Source organism: Ochotona princeps, chromosome 5 (genome assembly GCF_030435755.1).
Source record: "Ochotona princeps isolate mOchPri1 chromosome 5, mOchPri1.hap1, whole genome shotgun sequence".
NCBI classification, from domain to species: Eukaryota; Metazoa; Chordata; class Mammalia; order Lagomorpha; family Ochotonidae; genus Ochotona; species Ochotona princeps.
The window spans coordinates 95,032,828-95,047,846 of record NC_080836.1 but is presented as its reverse complement, the minus strand read 5'-3'; the positions used below and the strand labels follow the sequence as shown (position 1 = coordinate 95,047,846).

General features: G+C 47.6%; 1 protein-coding gene across 1 annotated transcript in view; it reads left to right on the top strand.

The window, feature by feature from the left end:
- The window catches only part of FARSB (phenylalanyl-tRNA synthetase subunit beta), an 84,765-nt gene that overhangs the window by 34,042 nt on the left and 35,704 nt on the right, over positions 1-15,019 (top strand). The window contains exons 11-15 of the mRNA XM_058665067.1: positions 227-288; positions 560-767; positions 1,223-1,303; positions 11,444-11,536; positions 14,298-14,415. Of these exons, the coding sequence (XP_058521050.1) occupies positions 227-288; positions 560-767; positions 1,223-1,303; positions 11,444-11,536; positions 14,298-14,415 (562 nt within the window). The remainder of the gene's footprint in view (positions 1-226; positions 289-559; positions 768-1,222; positions 1,304-11,443; positions 11,537-14,297; positions 14,416-15,019) is intronic.

The window sequence follows — 15,019 nt, the reverse complement described above, 5'->3', positions numbered from 1 at the left end:
CGTCTCATTTCTAAGCAGCACAGATTGTCTAACAAGTAGAAGTGAGGCTAGTCGATCAGATTTGTTCTTCCATAAGAACATTTTGAAATACCAAGCTTATGTTCAGTCTGGTTCTCATGACCGTGTGTTGGGTGAGTAATAAGAATGCAACAACTCATTGAATTAGAAAAGTCTAAAGCTGTATGGGATCGGGAATGATTTTGACTGTTGCAACTGTTTCTTTAAGGAACTGGCTTACCGCAAGGAGATAGTAAGAGCTGATCTGATTAACAAGAAAGTTGGAATCAGGTATGCTCTCACTTCATTTATTTACTTACTGTTGGAGGGAATTGAACAAAATACAAACAGAAGTATTTAATTTTTCCCGAAACAATGCTAGGATAGGGTTTTGATATCCTTTCAGATTAAGTCAAGGAGTGAGTGCATCAGTTTGGGTGTCCGGGGTTTTCTAGAATTCAAAAAGAAATGCTATTGCAGGTCATAAGTAGCATATTTTAAAACAATGTAAACGTATTTTCATTGTCCAGAGGAAGTCACTACTTGTACATTCCCATTTCAGAGAAACTCCAGAAAACCTTGCCAAGCTCCTGACCAGGATGTATTTAAAGTCAGAAGTCATAGGCGATGGGAATCAGATTGAGATTGAAATCCCTCCGACCCGAGCTGACGTCATCCATGCATGCGATATTGTAGAAGATGCGGCCATTGCTTACGGATATAACAACATTCAGATGACTCTTCCGAAAACATACACCATAGCTAATCAAGTAAGATTGCACCCTTAAATAAACACTCCTTATTGTTAGAAACTGATTATCTAATGCCAGGAAGGCTTCGAGAAGAACAGAACATAGGAATTAAGCAGTGTTTGGACATGCTTTGCTTTGGGAGGCAATTGCTGTGGAAAGGATACAAAACAGATGCCCAAATGATTAGAGTTCGTTGAAAACCTGCGATGACTAGGTCTTTGAGGAAAGACAGGTTTTGAGTTTGCAGCCCGTGTTGGCTGTCTGACTGCAGAATCCATTTTTTGAACTTGGTGCTGAAGTCAGAAGCTGGGAGGGAGAAGGGGTGTACATCCATGTAGACATGGAGTGGTAGCAAGGTGGTGCAAGATGGGGTGCTAGTCGTGTGGGAAACAGAGCAAGTGCCATTTCATGATATGACTTGTCAAAAAAAGATATCTTATAGGTGAAATAAAGTGAATTTCCTTTTTTGTCAGTTTCCCCTTAATAAGCTCACTGAACTTCTCCGACACGATATGGCAGCTGCCGGATTCACCGAAGCCCTTACCTTCGCTCTGGTAGGTCTGCCCATGGGACTGCTTACTTTGACTCTGAATCACTGTTGGAGCCCCTGTGAGAGTGTATAAAGCCTAGATGACCAACATTTCCAGATTGTGGAGAAAAACTGTTGCTTGCGACTATACAATGTATTCTAAAGAAGTATTTAAGCTTTTCTTTTTATACACAGAACATGAAGTCCTAGAAAGAATGTCTAAATAACAAAAGATGAAGTATTTAATAGTTTCATGTAAGTGTTAAGGGTTCACAGTGAATTTCATAACCCAATTTAATAAGTTAGGGTTTTTGGTCTTAATTTGGTTGTGGCTGTGCCCACTAGATGCCGCCCTGGTTAAGGGCTTGCAGACTGTTCCACTTATTTCTTTGTCTTTGAACACATTCACAGACATTTGCTTTGAGTTGAGAAGCTGACATAAAAGGCCTAAATCAGGAAATGACTTTTATTACAAAATCAGAAAGCACTCTTCCCTCCCTGCCAGACTGACCATGTGAAGGGATACAATGTGTGTGCAATTTGTAGTCCCTTTGTTTCGTCTTGCCGAGAGTTCCCGTGGTGCCTATGGTGCAGTTCTGGAGTGTTCAAGGAAGTTTCAGTGCAGTGTCTGTGAGCTGATTTGTGATTTAGAGTTGTGTCTTCCCCAGTCAAGCCCAGCCTTGAAGCTTTCAGTTGTTTTGAGAGTCCAAGAGACTATAGACCTCCAGTTTTCTGATTCATCAGTCATTCTGTTGGTGTTTGTTGGCCATCTGTTTGGTGAAGCCTGAGCCGACAGGGGTAGCTGTGTAACCAGTTGCCCACAGCCAACAGAGGACTGTAGGACCAGGGGCCTTGCTTCTGGATTTCGGGAGCCGTGCTTCTCCATCATCCCATCAGTGGATTCCCAGTCTGTGCTGCGTGCTGTGCACACCCACACAGCTGTATAGTACCAAGCTTCTGTAAGTTCATACAAACTGATTTTAAAAAAGGGATTTTGAGGGCCCGGCGGCGTGGCCTAGCGGCAAAAAGTCCTCACCTTGAAAGCCCCGGGATCCCATATGGGTGCCGGTTCTAATCCCGGCAGCTCCACTTCCCATCCAGCTCCCTGCTTGTGTCGAGGACAGCTAAAGCCTTAGGACACTGCACCAATGTGGGAGACCTGGAAGAAGTTCCTGGCTCCTGGCTCTGGATTGGCACAGCACTGGCTGTTGCACTCACTTGGGGAGTGAAGCATTGGACGGAAGATCTTCCTCTCTCTCTCCTCCTCTCTACATCTGACTTTCCAATAAAAATAAAATAAATTTTTAAAAAAATATATACTTCTCAAAATCCCTTTTTTTTTTTAAAGATTTATTATTATTGGAAAGCCAGATATACAGAGAGGAGGAGAGACAGAGAGGAAGATCCTCCATCCGATGTTTCATTCCCCAAGTGAGCCTCAACGGGCCGGTGCACGCCAATCCGAAGCCAGGAACCAGGAACCTCCTCCAGGTCTCCCACATGGGTGCAGTGTCCCAATGCATTGGGCCGTCCTCCACTGCTTTCCCAGGCCACAAGCAGGGAGCTGGATGGGAAGTGGAGCTGCCGGGATTAGAACCGGCACCCATATGGGATCCCGGGGCTTTCGAGGTGAGGGCTTTAGCCACTAGGCCACGGTGCCGGGCCCTGAGAAGTGTATTTTTATTTGTTTAATCTGTTGGTAGACAGACCTGGCAGGATGGCTCAGTGGCTAAATCCTCACCTTACAAGTGCCCAGACCCCATATGGGCACAGGCTCCTGTTCTGGCTACTCTACTTCCCGTCCAGCTTCCTGCTTGTGGCCTGGGGGCCAAGGATCTGGGCCAGCGTCCTTCTCAGGCCGGTAGCAGGAAACTGGATGGGCAGTGTAGTAGCCAGCTTATATGGGATGCCGGTTGCTGAAGGCAGAGGCTTGGACCGCTATGCTACCATGCTGGCTATAATTTCTTTGAAACTGGCTGACTTTAAAAAAAAAATGTTTTATGTACAAATTTAGTTTTGATCAAGTTTATTTAGAGGTGAGGAAATCACTGAAACACATTGAGGGAGAGAGTGGGCAGAGAGGGGAAAGATGGGAGAGAGATGTTTGTGCGTTCGTCTTGTGTCCACGGGGAGGGAGAGGACTCCTCTTCCTGCTGCCTGGCTTCTCATGAGCCTCAGAAGGGGAATGGTTATGTGATGTCACCCTCCAGTCCTCGGTGGGGGGGAGGTCCTGCCGGGAAGGGGCCAGTTGATTGACAAGTGGGTAGACTGTGTTACATAGAGGAGGAGGGGTATGGCTTCCATTTTGGGTGGAAGCTTTCTACCTGCCTGGCCCACTCCTGACATTTCCAACCCCTGTTCTTAAGGGTTGCTGAAGGTTGTAGTTACATCTCATCTTTTGTCGCTACTTCCTCCTGATTAAGGGTGTAGCCTTGCATGTCCTGGTTTCAAAAATCTCACCATATCTTCTAAGGGTTCCATCTCCCGAACCGTAGAAATGTAGCTGGTGCATGTGGCTGTATCCGCCACATCTTCATTGCCACTGGCCTTTTCTGTCTTGGAGCAGCATCCGAGTGTCTCAGCTGGTTCACAGGGGCAGGCTGAGTCTTCTTTGCATCTGCAGGTGGGCATGATCCTTCCCCTTGTGCAGGAGTCCGAGTAGCAGGCTTAACAGCACACACTGTTCCGATGCTGGGCCCCTGGCCTTGGGCCCCTGGCCTAGAATGTGAGCTAGTTGTGACCACCTGGAATCCGTCAGGGGCCTGGCCTGCTTTTTCCAGGCTAGCACACAGCAGGCCAGGCCCAGCAGGCCAGGCACAGGAGCTGTAGAGTCCCACTTCCCTCGCGCATGCACAGTTCTCCAGCCTGAAGCCCTGGACGGACTCAGTAGTGCCCTACAGGTGTGGCCTACGGGGCCCCCGTGGCAGCTGTCTGGTCTACCACTCCCAGACCTGTGTTTTGACACGGCATGGTGCGTCGAGGCCCCTGCCTTGCCCTCTTCAGACCGGCATTTTGGTGTGATGTGGCCACAGCCTGCCCAGGACTGAGGCCTCTGGCCTGTCTGCTCCTAGACCAGCACCTTGGTGCACCGTGAGTGCAGCTTAAATTGACTTAGAATTAAATACCTTAGTACACAAATACTAGTTATAGGTTTTTCTGACACATCAAACTAAATATAAATATTTAACACTTCGAAAAAATTCCTTCATGTGCACCAGTTCTTGCCATTTCAGAATAACTTGATTGAAAGTGTTTTTCGTCACCATAGGAAAGCAGTAGGCCCCTCAGACACACAGCCGCCTCACCTAGTCTGTGGCTCTCTTGCTGGTTCTGTTTGAGATAGAATGTGTCAGATATATTGCATTTTTCTTTCTTTATATTGTAAAGGCAGATTTTTTTCCCTAAGATTTATTTATTTTTATTTGAAAGGCAGAGTTATAGAGAGAGGGGTTGTGGAGAGAAAGATCTTCCATGTGCTTATTCACCCCCAAAGGCTGCAGCAGTCAGAGCTGAGCCCATCTGGAGCCAGGGGCCAAGAGATTCTTCCAGGTCTTCCACGTGGGTGCAGTTATCTTCCAGGAGTGGGCATCTGCCCTGGGAGTTTTGATGTGTGCATCTTGTATTTGAGTATCTGGTCCTGGCGCCCCTCCCAAATCCAGCTTCCTGTTACTCTTGGTACCCAGGGACGCAGCACCTCCGGTCGTTGAGTCTCTGGCACATGTGTGGGAGACTAGACTAGAAGCTCCAGTTCCCAGATTCCGGTCATTTGGGAAATGAATTCGTGAGTGCTATTCTCTTTCTTTTTCCCTCTCTTTGCTTTTTAAATAAACAACAAATTTAAAATGGGACTGATTGGGCCCAGCACGGGAGCCTAGAGGCTGAAGTCCTTGCCTTGCACGTGCCAGGATTCCATATTGGCGTCAGTTCTAATCCCGATAGCCCTACTTCCCATTCAGCTCCCTGCTTGTGGCCTGGGAAAGCAATCAAGGCGGTCCAAAGCCTTGGGATCTGCACCTGCATGGAGACCTGGAAGAGGCTCTGAGCTCCTGGCTTCAGATTGACTCAGCTCCGCTTGGGGAGTGAATCAATGGACAGAAGATCCTTTCTGTCTCTTCCTCCTCTATGTATATCTGATCTTCCAATAAAAAGAAACATAAATAAATCTTAGAAAAAATATGACTGGCACTGTGGCATGACAAGTTAAGCCACTGCCTGCAGTGCCAGCATCCCATATGGGTATTGGTTCAAGTTCTGGCTGTTCTACCTCTAATCCAGCTCCCTGCGAATGTGTACCTGGGAAAGCAACAGAAGTTGGCTGAGGTGCTTATGCCGCTCTGCCCATTTGAGAGACCTGAAAGAAGCTTTGGTTTGGCCCAGTTCCCACTGCAGCCATATAATTTTTTTAAGAGTTGTTATTTTTTGTTTTTTGATACAATTTAGTTGGCAGTAGGCTCTCCCCTCTCTCTCCCCCCAGTTCCCTCCCCCCAGCCATATAATGTTCAAGTGAACATTAACGTTTATGATGGTTGTTTATCTTCAGTAATCATTAGTTAATATTGTACGTACATTTTGAGTACAGAATGCTAGTTTCATTGTCTTTTAAAAGGTTTTCCTTTTGTTTAAACGACATTTTCTTAAGGATTTATTTATTTGTTTATCTTAAACATAGATTGATTTCTTTGAGAGGCAGAGTTCCTGGGGGTAAGGAAGGAGAGAATAAGCAGAAATCTTGTGTGTGCTGGTTCATTCCTCAAATGTCAGAGCAGTCGGGGCTGGCCAGACTCAGCCCAGGAGCTGGGAAATTCATCTGGGTCTCCCACATCGACAGCAAGGATGCAGGCACCTGGGCCATCTTGTATTTTCTCGGCTGAATTGTCAGGGAATTGGGTTGGAAGTAGTGCAACCAGGATTTTTTTTTTTTTTTTTAAGATTTATTTATTTTTATTACCAAGTCAGATGTACAGAGAGGAAGATCTTCCATCCGATGATTCACTCCCCAAGTGAGCTGCAGTGGGCCGGTGCGCGCCAATCCGATGCCGGGAACCAGGAACCTCTTCCAGGTCTCCCACGCGGGTGCAGGGTCCCAAGGCATTGGGCCGTCCTCAACTGCTTTCCCAGGCCACAACATTGAGCTACATTGGAAGTGGGGCGGCTGGGATTAGAACCGGCGCCCATATGGGATCCCGGGGCTTTCAAGGCGAGGACTTTAGCGGCTAGGCCATGCCGCCGGGCCCAGGATTTTTTTTTTTAACCATTGTTTCCACACTAATATTATCATTTTTCCCTGTATCTGGGGTTAGGGGAGTAACAAAGGGACAAGCCCCACCCAACCTCCCACCCATCCCAGCTCCCCAACAGGAGGCGCGCTGCAAGGGTGCTGCTCAGTTTTGATAGTTTATCAGTTCTGGATTGCTGCCAGTCTCGCCGTTCCAGTTGCAATGAAACCTATTCAGAGTCCACTGGCTGACAGTCTCTTGATGGTTGGGGTTCTAAGATCAGTTCAGTTGGAGGGATCTCCAAAGAAACTTCATCTGAGATGATCCCAGACCTGGTTCTTGCATGAGTTTGCTAGTACAGACTCCAACACCGTCCGTTGTCACACCAATCAGCTTATGCACATGCTGGTCATTGCAGTTGCTGGGTCAGTTCTGTTTCCAGCCCTGTCTTCCTCGTGGACCAACGGGTGTTGTAGTCCAGCTTGATCCTACCCACTTCATGCTCGGTCCTCACGCAAACCAGTTGGAGTTGTAACCTAGTTTGGGCGACTCCCCATAACCCCCACCAGTTCTGCCCCCTACCCTGGTTCCCATGATTGCCAGTGTGTACTGCAGGCTTGTCCAGTCTGTCCCACATCCCATTTAACTCTCACACATGTCAATGGGCATTGAAGCCTAGTTCAACCCAATCAGCCTACTATCTAGCCCATACACCTGCTGGCAGGTGCCTTTCTGTCTAGCCACCCCAGCCCCTGTCCTGGTTTTCGTGCTGTCCAGTGAGAGTGGTAACCATGAGGGAGGTGCCCACTATTTCCCTTCTGGGCCACACCCACTCCCCAATTATGCACTCTGCAGGTGGTTCTGGCATTTGACTTGACAGAATTAGCCCTCAGTGCCAGTCTCTGCCAGCTAATGCTGCGGCTAAGCCTAACCAACCCTCACCCACTCTAATTTTTGCTTGCCCCAGTTGGAACAGTCAGCTCACTGTAGCCCTTCCCTTATCTAGCTCACATGAGGCCCACAGGTGTTATAACCCTGCCTAGTCTGATCTGTCCCCATGCCGACTCACGCTTTCCAATGGAAGTAGTTGTCCAGCAGGGGAGCCCACATTCCCTTGTTGGCTTTGCCTTCTCCCCCTGATTATCACATACATGTGCTGTTTGGGTGCTGCAACCACATCTGGTACAGCTTACCTCACCTTGGCATTCCGTAATGTGCACTGACTGGTATGTATTGCAACCAAACCTGGCTCAACCCGCACTCTGTTCTGGTGCTCGGATTCGCCAGTGGGTGATGTGAACAGGTTCAGCCTGGTCTGCCCCCGACCCATGCCGAATGTGTGCCAGTTGGATAATTTCCATTGACTGTTCTGGGCTGTTTCCTATTGTGCTTCTTGTGCTTACCTGCAGGGACTGTCCTGCCAGAGAAGTTGTCCGGGCTCCTCCACCAGAAACTCTCCCAATGCCAGATTTTGCGCATACCAGTGGGTCCATGAGCCAGCCCTACTCAGTTCACCTCCTGTCCTAGCAGGAACAGGGGCTTTTCCTGACTGGCCTTCAACTCAATTTGGTTCTTGCTGTTGGATGTTTCAACCCAGCCACGGCTCTTCCATACCCCCATACAGCTCACACATGGTTCAGTAAGGGCTGAAACCTAGCCTAGTCTGTCACACATCTCCCCTGGTCCTTCAGGGCACCAGATGGTGTTGGAGTCTGGCCCGGCTTGGTGTGTCCAGTCCCAGTCCACAGTTGTGCCAAGTGAGATTACAACCGTATCCTGATCAGAACGCAGTCCCAATTCCAGCCCATGTACTCCTTGGTGGGAGACACCCAGTTAGGGTGTCCCCTTAGCTCCCCACCGGGCCTGTTCCCAACCTTAGATCACGTGCAGGCCAGTGGTTGCTCTGACTCAGCTTGGCAGAGCCCCTCACTTGTCCTGGCCCCTTAGATGCTGTGGCTTAGCATCCCTGTCTCACGCAGATCGGTAGGTACAAGGACCTACTTGGCATGACCTGTGCTCCAACCTGATTTCTGTTGTTTCTTGTGAGTTAAGGTTTGTTCAGCCCTGCCCATTCAGCCCCCTTCTAGTGGCAGCCCAGCCCACCCCACATCCTGTTTTAGGATACACATTCAGGTGCTGCTGCCTTGACCTGCCCTGACTGTTGTGGGTTCCCTTACCCGTGATTGGTGGCAGGTGGCATGGTCACACCTAGCTTAGTCTATCGCAACCCCAGCTTGCGAGCTAACCAGGGGGACTTGTATTTCCACAGGGTTGGGCCCTCACAACCCCACATAGTCTACCCCCAGACCAAGTTCTCTCGTGTGCTGGATAGTGTCTTGACACTGCCAAATGTGATGACTCCACCACTGCACCACCCAGCCGGGTATTGGTACCCAACACTGCCAGAGAGGCCCCCATCCATAGCTTTGGTGTGGGCTGGTGTGTGGCGATCAGTGATATGCTATGCTAACAGCCCATCTCTGTATTCCTAATTGGGCTGGTGAATCTGTCTAACCCAAATTGTCTTCTGGATACTTTCCTTCAAACCACCAGGTCTCAGTCCCCAGGCATGCCTGAAAGTTTCATGACCCTGTCACTGGGAATCACCCAAAATTCACTTCTCACTACACTAAAACTGGCCTTAGTCGTGGGTGTCCCCAGGCAGCAACTACATCTTTTTTTTCTTTTAAAGATTTATTTATTTTTTTATTGCAAAGTCAGATATACAGAGAGGAGGAGAGACAGAGAGGAAGATCATCCATCCGATGATTCACTCCCCAAGTGAGCTGCAACAGCCGGTGCTGCGCCGATCCGAAGCTGGGAACCAGGAACCTCTTCCAGATCTCCCACGCGGGTGCAGGGTCCCAAGGCTTTGGGCCATCTCAACTGCTTTCCCAGGCCACAAGCAGGGAGCTGGATGGGAAGTGGAGCTGCCAGGATTAGAACAGGTGCCCATGTGGGATCCCGGGGTGTTCAAGGCGAGGACTTTTTGCCGCTAGGCCACGGTGCCGGACCCAGCAACTACAAATCTTAAAAACCCCAGAGTTCATCACGGGGCGACCAGCAGGCAAAGCCTGGCACCACTTGGTGCACTGGCCACCCTTGGGGAAGCTGAGGACACGTTCACTGCCTTCCTGCAGTGTCTTTGGCTTGAGTCCCTAGCATTGGGTCTGACCAGGCAGGGGCACCCCCCACAATCGCCACACTACAGGGAGCTGCAGTTGCCCCCAACCCCAAAGCCTGCACCCTTCCCAGACACGCCCAGCCGCAAGATCTTAGCGGCAGGGTGCAACCAGGATTTGAACTGGTGCCTGTATGGGATGTCCACCACTTAACTCACTAAACCACGGTACCATCCCTGTTGCATGTTATCTTTCTTATCTCGTGAATAGCTTTGATATATTTAATAATCAGTGGGCTTTCTTTTTTGAATTTTCTTTTGAACAGTTCTGTAACTGATAACTTTCCTTACGTTAGCCTCCTAGTTACCTTCCACATTAATTTAATCTTCTTTGTCATATGTTATTTCTTATTTTTTTTAACATATTTTATTTTTTATGGTATAATTCCGTGGATTCTGGAGTTGCCCGTGCGCTTCCCTAAGGCCCCTGCCCCCCTCCTCCCGCATTTCCTCTCTAGTTTTGCAATGGATGTCCTTTATGAATAGTCACAAGTCCATCGTGTTGTGATACATTATTTCTTACTAATTTGAACTCACTATCCCAGATGCCCAAGAGCTGGGCTGGAGCTAAAGCTAGGAGCAGAGAGTGTAATCCAGGTTTCCCATGTGGCTAACAGGAATCCAATTACTTGAACAACCGTTGTTGCCTCCCAGGATCTACACTAGTAGGAAATGGAGTTGGCAGCCAGAAATCATATCTTGGCATCCAAGTAGGTACAGGCTGAATGTTAACCATTAGGCTAAATGGTCACATCCACATTTTATCTTATTTTTAATGGTCTGTCTGTCTATCTATCTATCTATCTATCTATCTATCTATCTATCTATCGTTTCTGATAGGCAAAAGGAGAGAGATGGAGAGGCAGGTAGAGATCTTCCAGCAGCTGGTGTTCACTCTCCAAATGGCTACAGTGTCTAGAGCTGAGCCAGTCTGTAGCCAGGAGCCAGGAACTTCATCTAGGTCTGCAATGAGGATGCAGAGGCCAAGTACATGGACCGTCTTCTGCTTTCCCAGACGCATTAGCAGGGAACTGGACAGGAAGTGGAACAGCTGGGGTTTGAACTGGTGCTCAGATGGGATGCCAGCATCACAAGCAGAGGCTCAGGTGCCAGTCTCAGGTTTCATACATTGACTCCCTCCTCCCACACATCTGGGTTTTTCAGGGTGTCAGCATCTTCTCTTGGTAGAGGGTTATCAATAGGAGCATCATTAAGCATCTACACAGAAATTAAATGGCAGAATAGAAAGAGTATTGTACAGAATTCAGACCACTTGATTTCTACTCCAGGTCCTACCACTCTAAAACAATTGGTAAGGATTTACCATGGGTCTCAGTACAAGACCATGGGAGTGGCAGAGGGAAACAAAGCTTCTTACGTATTTTTTATGTAAGCAGAAGAAGCGATATCATTTGAATGGTGTGTACGGGGAGCCGTGAGGATGTTAGGTAAAGTTAGGAAAATTGTAGCAAACTAGACTGGAAAGGTGGGTGGGAAGGAGGCTAGCTTAGGAACAGTTTGTATCACCTCCTGTCAGTGAAAATTAATAATCAGAACGCGTCATAAAAGAAGTGCTAATGTTAACTTGCTGTGAGCTTGAATTTAATACGTGTTCATTCTTAGTTTATTCTTAACTTACTAATTCATACAGAGAGTATGAGTTGGTATCATGTCATGCTAAGTTGGTCAAGAACATGAATGCTTTTTGTGTTGAATGTAGTCAGTCATTCCTTTTCCACATTGCTCTGTTTGGTCTGCCCGCCTTCAGTGCTCCCAGGAAGACATTGCGGATAAACTGGGTTTGGATATCTCTGCCACACAGGCGGTCCACATCAGCAATCCCAAAACAGCTGAGTTTCAGGTAAGTACTTAAAAGTCAGAATTTGGGGAAAAAAATGAAGAGTGAAAACATCAGTTAGGAAAAGTCACTTGAGTTATACCTCAGATTGTAGCTTAGAGCAACTTAAAAATGTTTATAGAAGTGTATGCATTAATATTTTGATTTATTTATTTTTTGAGACAGGTGTTCACTCTGCGGATGCCTGCAGTAGCCAGTGCTGAACTCAGCGCAGGTCTCCACTGTGGGTGGTGATGGGGACAGTTATCTTGGTCCGTCACCTGCTGCCGCCCAGAGTGCACATTGCAGGAACCTGGGTCTGGGAGTGGAGGCAGCACTTGAACCCAGGAGATGGACATCCCAAGTGATGTCCTAATTGTTACACAAAACATCTGCCTCTAGAGTGTTGTTTGTTTCTTAAATTTTTTTTTTAAAGATTTATTATTATTGGAAAGCCAGATATACACAGAGGAGGAGAGACAGAGAGGAAGATCTTCCATCTGATGATTCACTCCCCAAGTGAGCCACAACAGCCAGTGCTGCGCTGATCCGAAGCCGGGAACCAGGAACCTCTTCCAGGTCTCCCACGCAGGTGCAGGGTCCCAAAGCTTTGGGCCGTCCTCAACTGCTTTCCCAGGCCACAAGCAGGGAGCTGGATGGGAAGTGGAGCTGCCGGGATTAGAACCGGCACCCATATGGGATCCCGGGGCGTTCAAGGCGAGGACTTTAGCTGTTAGGCCATGCCGCCAGGCCTAAGCGTTGTTTGTTTCTTAAAAATGGATTTGAAAAGCAGACTTGGAGAGAGGGCGAGATAGATCTTCCATCCACTGCTTCACGTTGCAAATGGCTCCAACAGATAGGTCTTGGTCCAAGCTGAAAGTCAGGGATCGAGAGTTCATCTGGGTCCACAGGTGGGTGGCAGGAGCCCTGCTTTCTCAGGCACATTAGCAGGGAGCTGGATAAGTAGGGCGCCCAGTGTCACAGGTGGTGGCTTAGTTCATGTGCCACAGTGCTGTTCCCCTTGCCCCCAGAATGTTTGTGTAATTTCTTCTGGGATAAGTTTATGGTTGGTTCTTAAAATGTTCTGAAAAAGTTGTGAAAGCTTCTTTTATAAGTTTTTTTTCTCAATTAAGTTGGTTCTTAACATTCTTTATGCCATGTGGCCAATCTTTTCTGACTAAACTTTGTAATTGATTTATAAAATCGTATTTTCAGATTTCATCTGTTTTTCATTCATTTCTAATGAATGAATCAAAACCTGTTCCCAGTACTTCTGAAAGTCATTCCTGTTCCAATTAGCCATTTCATCGGTTCTCAATCTGTTGCTCATGTCTTGTTCATAATTGTATAAATTTATTTGCAATTACATGCAGAGCTTAGGAAGATTAAAATGTAATTCTTTAGTAGTAAATGTTAAATAAGTTATGTTATAGATGACAATATTAAGGGACTGACACTGTGGTCCAGCTGCAGGGTCCCAAGGCTTTGGGCCATCCTCGACTGCTTTCCCAGGCCACAAGCAGGGAGCTGGATGGGAAGTGGGGCTGCCGGGACACGAACTGACACCCTTGTGGGGTCCTGGCATGTGCAATGCGAGGATTTAACCACTAGGCTATCGCACCAGGCCCCTGTTGGAGATTTTTGAGTAGGGGGCTGCATGATGTGATTTTAGTCTTAGAGTACCGTTCTGAGAAGAGAATAGAAGATGCCTGCTGAGCTGAGAGGCCAGCCTACAATTGTGCAGTAATCTAGACCAAAGAAAATGGTGCTTGAATCTCCCAGCCGAGTCTGCCGTTAGTGTCCTATCGCTTCCCGTAAAACCTCTGTGAGATGTTGTGTGCAAAGCTATTATCTGGTTAAAGTGAGACTATCATTTCTAAGTCAGGAAGTTTTCCCTTTTTTTTAAGAGCTGGGAGACACCTTTCTTAGGAAGAACAGCAGTCAGATGACTGAGTGTGTTCTGAGTCGGTCGCCGTAGCCCGCCCCTCGCGGCTGGGGGGTGTCTTCAGCACCTAACGGCGCTAATATCTTGTGTTTTATATTTGACTTGCTTTTGTAATTTTTTTCTGTTCTTAGTTTTTTTTTTTTTAAAGATTTATTATTATTGGAAAGCCGGATATACAGAGAGGAGGAGAGACAGAGAGGAAGATCTTCCATCCAATGTTTCACTCCCCAAGTGAGCCGCAACGGGCCGGTACGCACCGATCCGAAGCCGGGAACCAGGAACCTCTTCCAGGTCTCCCACACGGGTGCAGGGTCCCAATTCATTGGGCCGTCCTCGAATGCTTTCCCAGGCCACAAGCAGGGAGCTGGATGGGAAGTGGAGCTGCCAGGATTAGAACCGGCGCCCATATGGGATCCCGGGGCGTTCAAGGCGAGGACTTTAGCTGCTAGGCCACGCCGCCGGGCCCTGTTCTTAGTTTTTTAAATGTTTGTGCTTGTCATAGGAAACTTCAATAACTTTGTGAAACGAGACAGAACATGAGAATTTATGTATTTAACATCTTTTTGGAGGCAGTTTTGGTTTTAAAATAATGAAAAAATAATGAAAAAATCCTGGTAAGAGTAGTCTTATTTAGATTCTTTTCGCTTTGCACATTTTAAAATTCAGATTTGATTTTTAATTTTATAAATTTGGAAGTTAGGATATTTTTAACCCTTTCAGTGCCTTCGAGCGGGGCGTTTTCCTGGAGTCCAGTGTCTTGGGCCCTGCGCAGTCTGCTGCGGGTATTCACCCAGGACCGGCTTGAGTTTGCTTGGTGCGATTTCCTGCGTTTTCCTCTAGGTGGCGCGCACTACCCTTCTCCCTGGCCTCCTGAAGACCATAGCAGCGAATCGCAAAATGCCCCTGCCTCTGAAACTCTTTGAAATTTCTGACATTGTAATAAAAGATTCTACCAAAGGTAAGAATGAGTCATCTTTGGTTTGTGTACTGCAAGCATGTATTTTTTAATTCATACAGTTTTAACAATCTACAGAAGTGGAGAAGCGTATGTCTGTGCCATGGTGATCCAGCACTCGGCTTCAGCAGTTGCCAGCACCTGGCACCTTCCGTCCGCAGATTCACTCCCCTGATGGCTACAACAGCTAGAGCTACACCAGTTCAAAACCAGAAGCCAGGAGCTTCTTTCAGGTCTTTCACATGGTTGCAGGGGCTTGGGACTTAGGGCATCTTCCGGTATTTTTCCCAGGCACATTAGCAGGGGAGCTAGATTGGAAGTGATACAGGTGGGACTTGAACTAGCACCCATGTGGGATGCCTGCATCACAGGTAGAGACTCAGCCTACTAAGCCATGGTGCACGCTTATATTTGTAAAATAGGAGCACTATCAATTTGGGTTTTTTTTCCCCTTGATATTTATGCACTTTATCTGAAAGAAAGAGGGAGAAACACAGAGGACTCTCCTCTCTGTTGACTCACCTCCCAGTGGCAGCAGCTGGGAGTGAGAGCCCAGGGACCCGATTACTGATGCCACCGCCTGCTGCCTTCCAGGGTACGCATTAAC